This window comes from Acromyrmex echinatior, chromosome 13, assembly GCF_024713525.1.
Source record: "Acromyrmex echinatior isolate Ae372 chromosome 13, ASM2471352v2, whole genome shotgun sequence".
Classification (NCBI taxonomy): Eukaryota; Metazoa; Arthropoda; class Insecta; order Hymenoptera; family Formicidae; genus Acromyrmex; species Acromyrmex echinatior.
The window spans coordinates 5,069,977-5,085,143 of NC_141864.1; the positions used below are offsets into that span (position 1 = coordinate 5,069,977).

Below are 15,167 nucleotides of genomic sequence, written 5' to 3' on the forward strand. Positions count from 1 at the left end.
GATAGTACGAATAAGAATGGTAGTTTGCACGGAACGTATTCATTTTTACACAATTTAATCGCTTCTACTTCTCTTCAATGGCAACTTCAACGAAGCTTTTACGATAACCATCACGGAAAAATGATTTTGCTGAAGTATCAAAAATGTATGCTTATGTAGCTAGATACAGATCAGAAAATCATTTTATTGGACCATCAAAATAATTATATTGGAAAGCAAACAGGATGAGCGATGCTGCAAAAAATTTTGATATTCTAGCATCCAGCTTGAGCGTCCTACATAATTATTTTGATGGTTCAACATAATTATTTTCAGATCTGAATCTAGCTAAATTTTTAGGTGCTTCAGCAGAACCATTCTTTCCATGTATTTTCTATAAAAAAACTCAAAAGTTTGTGCAGCAAAATTCATTTGTTTTAAAAGATTTTGTATTTTTTTCAATTTTTTAAAAAGAGCGATCGTTAGAGAGAAAAAAAATTGTTTATTTGATTAAATCGTTTGTTTGACTAAATTAATTTAGTCAAATGAACAATTTTTTTTTCTCAGTGTAAGTACTGATGAGAAGATTAACAAAAAAGATTAAATATTTCGAGTTTTTATTGCTAAAAGACGATTATGTAGAATCGTTAAAATTAACATATTGCACTAAATAACACTTCGTCTTATTCAGTCTGTTTCAAAGTTTCATTTAAACATTTGAAGTAAAACTCTTAGTCATGTACGAAGAAGCCGAAGAGTGCGAGAGTGACGAAGAGAAATAAAAAGAAAGCCACGATGAGATCGCGGGAAAGCTTTCTTTGACTCCCACTTGTTGTTAAGTAGATCCTCCTAGCTTTGCATGAATTTTTCATCGGGTGACTCTTTAGCGCGGTAAATTGCTCTCGCAGATTCGCAGGAAGACGCATCGATGGTCGGCACGCAAGAAATTTTGCAATTACGAACGCTTCTTCCGGCGGCAAGGTAATACCGTAAAAAAGGTGCATTCATGAATTTTCATTGTATTCCGTGTCGGGCGTCTTAGCATATACCTTATTTATCATGCATCGCTGTCTCAGGACTACATTATATGACATCGTTAGCAGTTTTGAAAGCAGAGGGTGGACTGACTTCAATTAATTTGACAGCGTAAGGAAAGCTACTTAGTATTTTCCCATTTGATACAGAAACGATATATCTTATGATAGCTTCCAGGAGTTAAAATAATCCCATTATAAGACTGTTGAGATACTCAGATATGCTAATGAAATCGAAATGAAGCTATAATTAAAGTGGTGATTGAAATTTGATAAGTATATTTCTTTTACATCTACACTGAGTGAAAAGTTTTTAGTATTTTAATCATAATTGCTTTAGTTACCATAATTGTAGTTATTACTGCTATAATATTAGTAATAATAATATATACAATCAATCAAACTGTCTATAAATTATAGCTTTTTTATCATAAAAATGATTACAGTTACTACAATTTAATTTATTGTCATTTTTTGGGCTAATCAAATTTTATATCTCAAAGAATTTTTTTCAATTTTTTTGTACTTGCGCTTTTTATGTCTATTTAAAATTTCTTTCTTTCGCTTTCCGAAAACAATTAAATGTAACTTAATTAATATTAATTAATCTGCATTTTTCAAATATTAGAACATAAAAAAATTAAAACAAGTGAAAGTTAAAACAATATATTGTTGCCTTATGTGTTCTTCGATAGTAAATAGAAAAAGAAGTAAATACGATAAACAATTGTACAATATATCAAATTAATCAAGTATCATTCTTTTGTGATACTTATAAAAGATATTTTCGCATAGCGAATAAACAGATTAAGCTTGTCAACAAATTGTAAATATGTGACAACGAGAAAGTATTTCAAAAAGCCATTATAAAGAACGATGCTTTATTATACAGAGGCGCTTTTAAAGCCACTATAAAATTGAAATATTCACGCAAAGTCATGTTGTAAATGAAATGCGTTGTAGAGACGTGTAGGAACGTATGGGTTACCGAGTACTGACAATCGTCGGAATATTTTTTACGTTTGTCCTTTCATTATCGGATCATATGAAACTTAAGCTCTTGCATTCATATAGCACAATTAATGTTAAATTGATCGCCTGGAGTGTATGTCTAATGTGAAGATAACATGCCAACATGATGAAGCCAACAATCAGCATTATGTGGGCATATAACGCGCTGTGCGTAAAAATCCGTATTTAGGTTACATATATTTAACGATAAACATGATTGTCTGATTTTGAGTTTTATTTGTCTGATGTGACGATAACATACAATGGATTGAGAATCGTACAATTACGCGGATACAAAACACATCGTGCGTAAAGATCTGTATTCCTGTTACATGTTAAATACATTTACCAAACTTCAAGCTTTATTTGCCCGTCATGAAAATTCCAGTGAAATGAAAAAAAGATTTATATTCGCGTTTTATATTTAACGTGAATCGCGCATTTGACCGGTTTTACTCTGCATTTAACATTATTGCCCAAGTCTCGAGTGTTGCCTAAAATTTCAGTGCGCTCGCTCGACAAATATTCGATAAAACCGATTGTGTCGCATTTATGTGACGAATTTTCGTATTGTCACATATAATCGCGTATATTTACTGCATGTAGGTCGTTTCATTACCTTGTCTATACATTTTATCACTTCGTTCATCTAGCATTTTAAAATTGTCCTAATATAAAAATCATATGTGTCAGTTTGAAATTCATGCGAGCACGTAAAAATGATTAAGCTTACGTATCATGTCCAATGCGAACGTCAAAATAATGTATAATAAAAAGTTTCGAGAATCAGCATGTACAATTCAGGCGGCACCGATCAACCGATACGTAACATTTTTTTTGCAAGAGCCAAGTTAAGTCCGCCGCGCGCTGAGACGTTTTCGCCGACCGGAAATTGATTTTCCGTGGCATACCGGCGCACGAGAGAGAATCGACAGGTTTCTTTTTCTCTCGTTTTCTTTCCAAAAAGGAAGAATATCTGGCTATCGATCGAATTTTCCCGATAATATGGCGCGATTGATCGACATGTCATATCGCTGTTGCAAAATCCAGTTTATCTGGAATACATCGTTCAAGACGTAGCGATAGTATTAGATGGTACTAATACTTATGTATCTTCGACATATTCGATTTAAAACTTTGCAACTTGAATAAAACCAAGCAGTATGGACAGGATGAAAGACACATGAACTGCTCGCAAAAAATCATCTTGAAAAACAAGACAGTGCACTGAAAATAGAATAGTTTGTTTGCGCTAATTTTACATTGCAAATTCAAGTACGTGTTATAAACGAAAATTTTCTCTCTGAGAGATATGAAGCTTACCACGCCCAGAACTTCTGTAATTTTTAAATATCCTGAACTCTACATGCAATTTAGGATATTTAAAAAAAATGTTAGTTTTTTTGACAAATTTTTAAAAATTTTAAGTGATTTTACAAAAAACAATTTGACTCTACTGTGTATACTTTGAAGTATATTTTGTATATACAATAAAAGATAAAATATTTGTGTTATTTTGAAAGCCCTCCCCCTCCCTCCCTCTATTATTTGGATGACTCTACACTCGGAAAAATTAAAAGTCTCCGTTCCTGATAAGTGCAATAATTATTGCTTTCATACATTTGTGTGATTTATTCCATTGGTGCTTTCCAGTAAGAGACATGGTGTTACAGCGATATTTCATCTTTGTTTAACAGTGGCAAACAAGATTTTTGTAATGATTCATTGGCTGCCTTCAGAGAAAACAACTCTGTTGTCAAATTTATGATTGATCTTGTTCCTTATTGGATCGAAATGTAAACCAATCACATTGAAAAATTTTACAACAGTAACAAAGTTGTTTCTTCTGCTGAATGCAGCTATTGTGTTACACTGAGTCACCTATCTCTCGGTGGAAAGCGCTTCATGCAAAAATGGCACACTATAATGTATACAAAAAATAGATTTACACATTTAAACGTGTAGTATAGTGTTAGTTTGATAAAACTAAATCACATACAAATATAAAGGCCCTTATTACACTTGAATTTACAATGTATCCTAATATTATAAGATCCAGTAAGATTACTCCTCGGATGTCCGGTGAGAAAAGTGCTTTGCAGAATATTGTCTAGAATATTTAACTCCTAGAAATAAAAATGAGCTCAAAAAAAGGCAATAGCAGACCGATCTTTTCGCTCGTATAAGCGTGCTTCGGCGTGTCGTCCGAACGCGAGTGTCGCGTGCGCGCGGTCGTTTGTCACGCTCGCAGTGATTTATACAATTACCTGGCGTGAGTGCTGTTTGTTAACAACATGTAGAACCGCGAGTCTCGGTGTGTGTCGACGTCCTCTTCGTCGTCGTCGCCAGCTGCTATTGAGAAGTATACATCGTGCTCGACCGTCGCGTTTTGCTGGCTGACCAAATTCGCATTTAGTGGACGAAGTAGCAAGTAACGCGCTTCTTGGTTCGCCATCGTAGTAGCTGCAATTAAGTTAATGTCACCGAGCGAATGACTCTCATCTCTTTGAGTAAGAAAGATCTTCCTGCGCGCGCGCGTGGTATTATCTTTAATAGTATTATATTGATATATCTTTCCCATGACGGAAGAGAGAGAGAGAGAGAGAGAGAGAGGGAGAGATGCTAATGTAATAATTATTAAAGATAACAAAAATTAAAGTTTTTGTATTTTAAAGATAGCCAAGTTTATCCTACACAAAAGTGACACAATTAAAAAGAATTAGAATTAAAGCTGTTCGAATTTTAAAAACTCATGACACAGTTTTAAAAAATACATGAAAGTGAAGTTAAGAAATGAAAAGAAAGTGAAGTTAAGAAATGAAGCATCATTCATTATTCTATTAGGTGTTGGAATTAATTCGTAGCGTTTTACAAGTGATGGGAAGTACTTTCATTAATGTATTTTTTAATGCTCATGTGAAATAAATAACATTCTTTCATTAAAAAACGCTACGAATTAATTCCAACACCTAATAATTAAAACATTATTTCTCAGAATTTAGAAAATGTAATTTACTGAAAAGTTGTTAACCTTCTGCCAGCAATATGAATTTTAACTCTTTTCTTAATAGGGATCTTCGAGGAACAGAGCAAATTTTTTCTTGTTCCGCATTATATAAAAATCTGAAAAAATTCGGTCAAGGCTTTAACAACGAGTTTTTATTATTATAAAAATTGGATTGTATTTTACTTATTTTTTATAGATTTAAATTTTTATTTTCCTAAATTTACAATTAAAATATCATTGATGCCTTTAAAAGCTTCATTTTAGCGTTAATTTTGAAGGATTAATTATGAGATGTAGCATTTTTTATAAAGTTTTATATATGTTTGCCCAAAATGGTTAATAGTGCTGAGTTGGTTGAATTCTGATATTAATTGAAATAATTGCACAATTCTAGTCTCTTATAATATATAGATAGAGAGTGAAGAAAAGGGACGACGGCACGTCGTCCCAGAATTCATAATTGCAACGCATAATAGATGTAGCACAGATAAGTTGAAGAAAGACGCATTTTAAACGTAGAAAGATCTTAAATGTTAATAATTTCTATGAATATATATGTGTATCTGCGAGGCAGCTCAATAAAGTCTTTAACTGTTCCGTAAAATATTGATTTCTGAAATAGAAAGAACTGAGCGAAAGAATTATATAAGGAGGAAGAATATAAATATCATTTAAATTTTTTCTGTGTTAGCGACGAAAGACATCTCTCTTTTCTCTTCTAGGAGAATGATGGTATAAATAACCGACTATACCTGGAGAAGACGAAGGTGTCTGTCATAAAGTCGACGACATGCCTTTAAAGGAGCGATGTTCGAGCGAGCTGTTGCGAAACTTTTCTTATAAATTCCTCACCAGCTCTAAAACAAAATAGAAGTTTCATGTGACAGGAACGTGAAACTTTAGAGATTTTGCAATGAATACTTTATTAACGAAAGACCGAACACATAAAAAAGTATATGACAGACGTAAAGCGGATTCTGGTTACAATAACGGACAGCATCGCTCTTCTGAATTTCACGCAAAAATCTATCACGATACGATATGTATCAGTAAAACACGGTGGATGGAAGAAGAGCGATTGCGAAAACGTTCGCTGACGAAAAGCCTTGCACTCGTCATAACCAAATTACACGCTTCACTCACGAGCGCGTTAAATTGCAATTAGCGTTCGTTTTTCCATTCTTTCCGTCATTTCCCTTTCAGCTTTTTTACACCGTCGATACGTCTAGTGTCGACAAATTTTCTTTTTAAAGGAGCAGCTTTCTGTCAGTATTTCCGCATATTATCAAAGTTCTCACGTGTGTAAAATAGATATACCCATCCTTCATATGAAACACGTCGAAATAAAAAGTTTTTCACGATAGTACGAAGGTTAATCACATTCAAAGTATGCACGTGTTTGCATTATCCTTCATGATATTTGCAATTCAATCTTTGTATTATAAATATTGCTGTGTTTATTGCTAGGTAATACGAAATATTTTTAATTAGAAACACAGATCATCAATATTTTTCAATCATCCAGTGTTAAATTATCCGGCGGAAATTTGCTGGAAGTTTGATCGTTGTTTGGAAATAATCTCTTTGAAGATACCGCCTTTCATGCATATATATTCTAGTGTTCGGTCAGGTGTTGTTGAACGGTTTGGAACATGGGAGCATTGGGTGTAGGTATATGGGATCATAAGCCGCTTGAATTCAATTAAGGCTTCATAAGGTAGATTACTTAGAAACTCTAGGGAATTTAGTAAAAGTATATTACATCGATATACATCGAAAATTATGTAATTACAATGCAAATAATTTATTCAAATTAATTAATAAACCAATGTTTGTTCCAAGTATACTTTTGCTGCGCTTTCTTCTCATAAAAATTCTCATTCACTGTTTTTCTTTAATTGCTTGCAATCTGTTTAATTATTTATTTATAATATGATATATTGAATTACTCTTTGAGGATATTACATTAATTATTTATTATATTACATTTTGTTTTACACATTTAGAATAAATTTTTCATTACATGATAATATTTATTAATATTTAACAATAGTGGCTACTTACTAATAATAATATAATAAAATTGTGTTATTACTAAGAGGTATCTGCTGTTGTTATTAAGGGATCTTTACATTGTTTGTGGACAGACAATTTATTAATGCTATAATGAACACCGTGTTCATAAATTTTCGCGGTCGATTAAGTACTATTTATTACGTCTCTTTTATGAATTTTCAAATATGCAAATTTTGTATTGGAGTAACGTATCTCGCGTGAACGCTTTGTCGTAACATGTGTTATTACATATGTATATACTTCCGCGTATGCCACCGCATTCAGCATTGGTAATCGGATGCATCTTGCCGCAACGATTTCGATCATCGATCGCGAAACACCTCGAAGCACCTAGAGAATCTCAAATAGATCCACGTCGCGTGAATCTAGTTGTACATAACGAACCACCTTCAGTCTTGATAAATCTGTTTTGTAGATATACTATAGCTGCAAGAATCGCTACTTTCTAATATCGCAATTTTCTTGAGAATTTCAACTGTCCTAAAAAATGAGTTCGAAGAAAATGTTTTCTAAAATTTTATCTAAACTTCTAAGAGTTTGCTATATTGGAATATAAATTTTCTATTATTATAAGCAATGTTTTTGCAAAATTTTCTCTTGTTATTAACGTCTTTTAGAATCTGATTGTTATAAATTCTGCATATAAATGGTACTATTATTATGTTTTTGCACCTAGAATTTTCTTACGTAAAATTAAACGTTTATCACGTTTATAATGGTCCAACATTTTGCATGTGTAGTATCACATATGAAAGTTTGAGGGTTCTTTTTTTCAAGAGTCTTTCTCTCTCACCTTAAAACCTCAAAGTTGCACTTTATTTTATATCTTTGTCTATTCCGCCTTAATTTAAATTTTTCCACGAAATTTCGTACGAAATTCTTATCCCCGCGTACGAATTAAGTTTCTCGAGAGTCTCGTTTTACCGTGGACTCTGAACTATCCTTGAACCGGTCCTGCATCTATCCACATTTGCGGCGAGAGCGGTCTGCGGTTTATCCCTCATTACGCGCGATTCGTTCGCTGCAGGAACGCGCTCTCATCGCTCGATTTTCTCCCGGTCGATTTCGCGGCTCTCTTCGCGGCTTCTTCATCTTGGTCCACCGTCGCAGTTATTTGCCGATTTGCAACTCGCCCTGGAGCACGTGATAACGAGGCTCGTGGTGAGCGAGGAAATCGTCGGCAGCACCAATCGCTGCCGATCGCCGCGAGCCCGCACTTTGTACGCAAGCTTTACCAGCGATGCAGTTCTCGCCAGTAGAGATGATGTAAATAGATCATCGGTCCGATTAGGGATACATAACTGGGTATTGCAACGATTCCTCTATGACGAGTTAGAAAAAAATGATATATCGACTTAAAAATATCTCATATACAATATTTTAAAGATAAAGAGAAATATGATCTAGAGTAAATCTGATTTTAAATCTAATGCACCAGCTGACCTATTGATTAAATTTTATAAAAATTCAACTTGCAACTCGTTGTTACGAGTAATATTGCACTATTCACATTTGCTATTTGTGTAGTATTTTTACATTGTGATTTGATCTGTTGCCCGCGGCAACAAATAAAATTCACCGAAAATCATCAAACGTTTGTTTGTTCTCTACATTTTACAATATTGAGGAATCGACAATTTCGCAGATAACCGCTTTAATGATTCCGCGACTGCGCGGTTGGAAACCGATGATGAGGATCGTATTGAATGGGCTCCGGCGAGGATGAACGGGCAGGAAGCAGTCGTCCTTCGAAACGAATCGCCACAATTAAGCGCGCAATTATTCGCCCCCGAAGACGTCCTGAAGACTGCCGTTAATTTAATTTGCCTCGCGGGGGACGTTGCCGGAAGAAAAACGATCGGCGAGATTGCGAATCGCGGGATGCGACGTCGAGAGAAAATCGCTCTTAGCTGTATTTTCCGAATGTGAATCGAAAGTTACGCGCCCCGTCTCCGGACCATTCACAATCCCGATAATGAAACCGCCCCGAGTCGGCTTCTCCGCTGTTTATTTTTCCATAGTAATTGCGCCGCTTGTTTTCCAGACTCCGACAAGACTTTTCAGATTAGGCCAAGTTGCTTTTAGGTCGTGTATGAATTACCTGGACCATTACGAAGAAAAGGTTTTCATGAATTTACGGGCAAAGTTGATTTCACTTAAAGTAAATGGAATTAAACCCATTTATAAGATCGAAAATGAGAGTTGTAAGATAACATTATGAAAAGTTAAGAAAAATACTCTGAACTAAAAATTTGAATTTAATTTTCAAATTTACACAAAAAAAAATTAAAATTATACTATTAAATATCAATAGAAGAATAGTAATTCAGTCCTGTTTCAATCCTCAATCTGTGTTAAACTGTGAATCAATTCATTTCTATGGTTAGTTTTAAAGCATGTTCATATTACATGCCTTTAGTAAATAATAAATTTACTAAAGGAATTTGAATCAAATCGAATACATTTTCTTGAGTTAAATTATTTAACCTCATTGTTAGTCAAATTAACGATATATTTGATAGGAGTGGCGATTTATAGAAATGATTAAAAATAACTCATTGTCAGACTGAGTATAATTTAACACACATTATGAATTTAACAGTATATTAAGATTAGAACAGAATAGCTTGAATGAACATATTAATTAAGGAAAAGAAGTGCCAATTACGATTAGATTGGAATATAATACATCTATATGTTATTTTAAATAAATTTATCTCACTTAGAGACTACGCACCGATTATTTTTGTAGACTTACAACATAATCAAATTGAAATAATAATCCTCCCAAATATTAAATCCGATCGTCGACTTACTTTAAATTGTTTAGATTAGATAAATTATATGTGTTCGTCTACTTTCCGTAAATATCGTAAATGATAATACAAATTTATTTGCATTCGACGAGAAAAAGTTCTTGACGTTTCTAAGTGAATTTCTGCAAGCTGTTCAATACTGACGGCACATATCAAATTGTTCGCAAATAAATATTTGTGATAAAAGTATATCTCAGAAACGAAGATTGGATACTAAAAAGAAGAAGAATACGATTCTTCTCCGACAGTTACAACATACAGATAGAAAATATCCGATACAAGCTTGCGATCCGAACGCTCGGCAAAATGTCGATTGAAGATACAGTTTTCGCTGTACACACGTATTATTGCGAGACAATATTAGTCTCATTGAGGAAAGTAATTAAAATCAAATTTGAGAGTGTACGGAAGAAGAGGGAAACTTCGACATTGAACAAAGGGCAAAAATATGAAGTTAAACGTAAGCGGGAATGAGTTAATTGTACACCTGTACCTTTTGTTCTCTCGCGTATTCTGGCACAATGCAGTCGTAATTAGACGTCGGCTTAATACAACGCACAGTAAACGCGGCGCTTTGGATCATCGTGCAAGGCGGCACAACATTTGATACCTTGTATTCAAAGACAAATTTCGCGCTCTGTTCGCGCTCAAATAAAGACAAAAAAAAAAGGAAGGATCCTTGTGTTCTCTCCTTTCTGCAACAAGTCTACAAGTCTTCCGACCGGTCTCTCAATCAACGTGACTATTTGTTCTTCTTCGCGCACAATGATCACGCGTGATCCCTCCATTCGATCATAACTAGAAGGATTGTCTGGCGATCCGCGGAACGCTGTTCCTCGATACCGATCTTAGGGCATATCGGACCGCGAAGGGAACGTCGGCGCTTTTTGCCCATTGTCTCAGGCACCGCCTGCGTACGTGTCTATCGTCGTGAGGCATCACGGGCGATAAATCGTCCGCGGCCTCGCCCTTCCTCTCCTCAAACGCGTTGCCGTCGACGGAGGGAGTGCGTGACTTTGCGCTTCCGTTCCCGCAGGTGCGCGCCGCATACGTCCCGGTCGCAGCAGCCATCATTGCGGTACCGGGGACAAAGGTGCTTTAAATGTACTTAAGATGCCACGCACCGGGTCTGCCCACTCGCCCAATCGTTGCTTCCGCACGACGACGCCATTTTTTCGCTCGACATGCACGCACTATATGTACTATACATGTTCCAACGTTTTGCCGAGAGCGACGTGTGTCGGGTTACGTGGTTTCGAATACATGAACGTGGAAAAAAGATGAAAGTTAATTTACTTCAGTCGTTGATATTTTGAAGAAAATTCTTCACGAGAAAAGAATCCTTCTATCACAAGGAAAGATTCGTTAAGTTGTTTATATATTTTAGGGTAGATTTTTCCATTTTCGGCTAAAGATAAACTATGTGGTAATTTAGCTATCGGATAAACAAAAGAGTAAAATTTAATATTTACACTTTAAATAAACTATACACTTGTAAAAATTGTGTGAATAAGATTATGTATTTTGTTTATTTATTTTATTTATTATTATTGTTAAATTATTATTTATTGTTAAAAATTAAAATTTTTTAAATGATAAAATTTACATTTTTCTTTTATAAATATTTTAAATATTCAAAATAATTTATGCAAAGTTTCATTGCGGTTCACTGATTAGTTTCAAAAATATAGAACAAATAAATATTTTGTTCATTGAGACATTTATTTTATAATACATTTCCATATATTTTTATTAGAGCACAGATTAAAAAGATACTATCTACTATTTTATTAAAATAACTTTTAATAAAAACTTTGCAACTGTCACCAAACCGTTGTTTGTAAATATGATTTAGAATAATCTGTAATTTTTTCATAATTTTGTTATCATTTTAAAAATATGTATAAAACATCTTTAAAGATATAAAGTTTCTTCCTTTTCGATAAAATTACCTTTTGTCGTTTTGTTATGTATATAATGATCTCATATTACAAAAATAGAAGGATTGAGTTACTGAAATCACTTAAGTTCAAGTTAAATGAAGTAACAGCGATGTATTACAATAAACATTGAATCAAGATATGAACATCGCGTACAATGAGATATCTGCTCTCGACGAGATCCATTATACGTGCGTGCTGATTGTGCATAGCCGATGCCGGCTTTCGGAGAACTGTTGCAAGAACTATATAGCTGCATCTGAATGATTCTGTAGCAGACAGTTCAGCGATAAAGCTTGTTCACACGGTTATAACGATAATTCTGATAGTCAAGTGAAACATAAAGGCAAAATGATAAATATAATAATTTGCATAACATGTTGCGTTTCGTAGTTAATGTATCATTAATTTGGCTTCATTGAATTTTTATACCTTATAAAAAACAAAGAAACATTATGTAGATGTTACAGAAATGTTCAAAAGTAACAGTCCGCAGCGTTTAAATAATATACTTTATGAAAGTAAGTGCGAGCGAAAAGTCTTAACGAATTTATTAATTTATCAGATTGAAAAACAATTGTTTGATTATGTTTCACGTTTCCTAATAAATCTCTGTTGATCTGCAAATCTATCATATTAAAATAAGTGTGTACCGAGTTGTCCTACATTCGCAAAATGCCTTTGTAATTCGTAATCATTTTGGAGAACACACAATGTCTCCCTGTCAACACTATATCGCGCAAGACACGGACGGATAACCGTGTAAACTTCAACTCATAAGAGAATTTACGACCGAGAGGGCGAGAAATATTTGCTGAAGTTCCAGCCATCATCATCCACCGGTAGTATCGTCATCATCGGCCATTCCGCAGGTCCTGGGGTGCTTTCGCGACCTCACTTTAAAGGGATAACGCGTTCGGAGACTTATCTCATAATATATTTATAGTGGCGTTACGATGGCTATATATTATCCTTCCATTGCCGCCACGCTGTCCTTCCTCGCTCGACCAATGTATTATGCATTCCGAAGGCGATGTATTTTCGCATGCGCGATCGCGCACGTTATCCGCCTTATACATTTTTGACCTGCATCTATCGGCTTCGTGCTACACAGCTCGAAATTATGCGTTAATCTTCTAAAAAAAATGGAGTCCTTGTTTATTGATAAAAAAATTTTAATTTTTCGTGAATTGTATCAACAAGAATACTTTAGGAATTACTTACAAACTTTTAAATATAATTCCACTTATAAATAATGATTACTCAATAATTACTCAATTAATTCGCATCGTACATGATTCTTTGGATATCAAGAATAATAAAAATATAAAAATATTAATGCCATTCAGTGGACCGCATATTTTCGTTTACAACGTGACAGCGTATACAACGTACTTCTATTTTGTAAAAAAAAAAATGGAAAATTGTATAAGTTTCTTTATAAATTCACAGAAATCGGCATCATAACTCTCGATTATATACTGAGAAAAAATAATTATGTCAAAATACTTATATTAATAGCATTATTTTTTAATTGAAAATAATTTTAAAATTCAATATACGTTATTAATGAAAATACATCATGTTCTTGTGTTATTAAAATTTTATTCGCTTCATTAATTCTGTTATTGAATCAATAAGAATATTTAAGAATTAAATTAATGTTGTTAATATAACATCATTTTTTTTTTAGCAATGAATCATTTGCTCCTGAAGTGAAAGTTTTAGACAGATTGTTCAATCAATATGAGGTTTTAAATTATAGATAAGAAAAACTTTTTTTTCTATCAATTGCAATAAGGTGGAGGTTTACTTGCGTTCCGTACTTCAAACAGGACGCTTTAAAATTTACGTGCAGTTTTAGTTTCGCAGTTAGTTAAGAATTGATGCTTCCGATCGTATGTATTTCTATTACAGCTGAAGAAGAGCGAGATTATTAATAAAGATTAATAGATAATCATAGTGACATAAAAGTAGCTTATGTTCGAGAGCACGAATTCAAGAACTGGAATTTCTTTCTCTCTTTTTCTTTCTTTTTTGCCCTTCTTATGCGGGTTAAGAAGAGTTAGATTATTATCCTTACGGTGTTCCGCAGGCTACATAACCAATTATGAATACCCAGTGCTCATCTGCGGGCACAAGTCGAGCCGCGGTCTCGCGATCTCAACGTCGTCGAGATCTCCTCGATCCCTGAAGAGAGTCTCGACGATGACGTACTCTTGGCCCATTACTCCCTCATTTGCCCCCGGTCCATAGAAATGTAATTAAATCCTCCGAACAGACGCGAAGCAAATCGTGGGAAAGTTGAGATCAAAAGAAAGGAAGAAATAGGTCGCTTAGACCGCCTTTTGCATACTTTTGACAAGCTTACGTTAATCGGCACCAGCAGGATTGTGGTCCTCTTGTCATATTTCAAGGAGCTAATTGAATGAACATCGTAATTAGCGAGTCTATCGCGAGCGTGAAGCATAATGGAAGGAACTTTAGTGATCGCGCTTTCCTCAGGGATAACATAATCGATGTGCTGCTTAATGACAAATACATACTGAGAGAAAAATGTTTGATATTTGTAATTATGATTATTACTGCTATAATAATAATAACAGTAACTATATAATAACAGAACTATGTTTTAGTAGCAAATATATATAATTGGCAATCTAAAATGACTACAATTACAGTTATTATAATTTTACAGTCACTTGAATCATTTTAATGGTAATTTCAACTATTTTATGGTTATAATAACTATAATTGTAGTCATTTTAGGTTGCCAATTATATACATTTGTTGCTAGAACTATACACATGGTTACACTGTTATTATTATTATAGCAGTAATAATTATAATTATAGTAATATATAATTACAAAAACCAAACAGTTTTCTGTCAGTACAGCATGGAGTAAAATGTAGAATATAAATAGATCATGATTGTAAGTGGCTTTTTTTTACTATTAAACATAATTATACATATTTCTTAAAACTGCTGCAAACAATTATATTTTCTTTTGTCTATCTTTCTTATTTTTATTGCGTATTTCTGTTTGTTTTAAGTGAGTCTTCTCGAAGTATGATAAATTTCTCTCTCTTTTTCTCTCTTTTTCTTCGGTAAGAACGATATTCCTTTTCTCTTTTCAAGCTTTCTACATCCCATCCCTTTCTTTCTCTGAGTTACTTTTAACTTTCGAAGTTTATCTTTCCGCGCACCGTTCTCACAGAGTCGCTCGCTTCGCAAGGCAACTCGTGGCTTCGATACAAACTTTACACTTAGTGCATTATGAATACCACGATTTCGCGAACTT

General features: G+C 33.9%; 2 protein-coding genes across 7 annotated transcripts in view; one reads left to right on the forward strand and one right to left on the reverse strand.

The window, feature by feature from the left end:
- The window catches only part of LOC105150663 (uncharacterized), a 398,699-nt gene extending 385,348 nt beyond the window's left edge, over positions 1–13,351 (reverse strand). For all 4 annotated transcript variants that reach the window (XM_087412844.1, XM_087412842.1, XM_087412843.1 and 1 more), the window contains exons 1-2: positions 5,784–13,351; positions 4,292–4,487 (exon numbers count right to left, since the gene is read on the reverse strand). In XM_087412844.1, coding sequence (XP_087268970.1) covers positions 4,292–4,487; positions 5,784–5,809 — 222 coding nt within the window. In that variant the 5' untranslated portion in view covers positions 5,810–13,351. The remainder of the gene's footprint in view (positions 1–4,291; positions 4,488–5,783) is intronic.
- Positions 1–15,167, forward strand: part of olf413 (DBH like monooxygenase olf413) — a 345,980-nt gene that overhangs the window by 207,848 nt on the left and 122,965 nt on the right. The gene's annotated exons all lie outside the window — the stretch shown is intronic.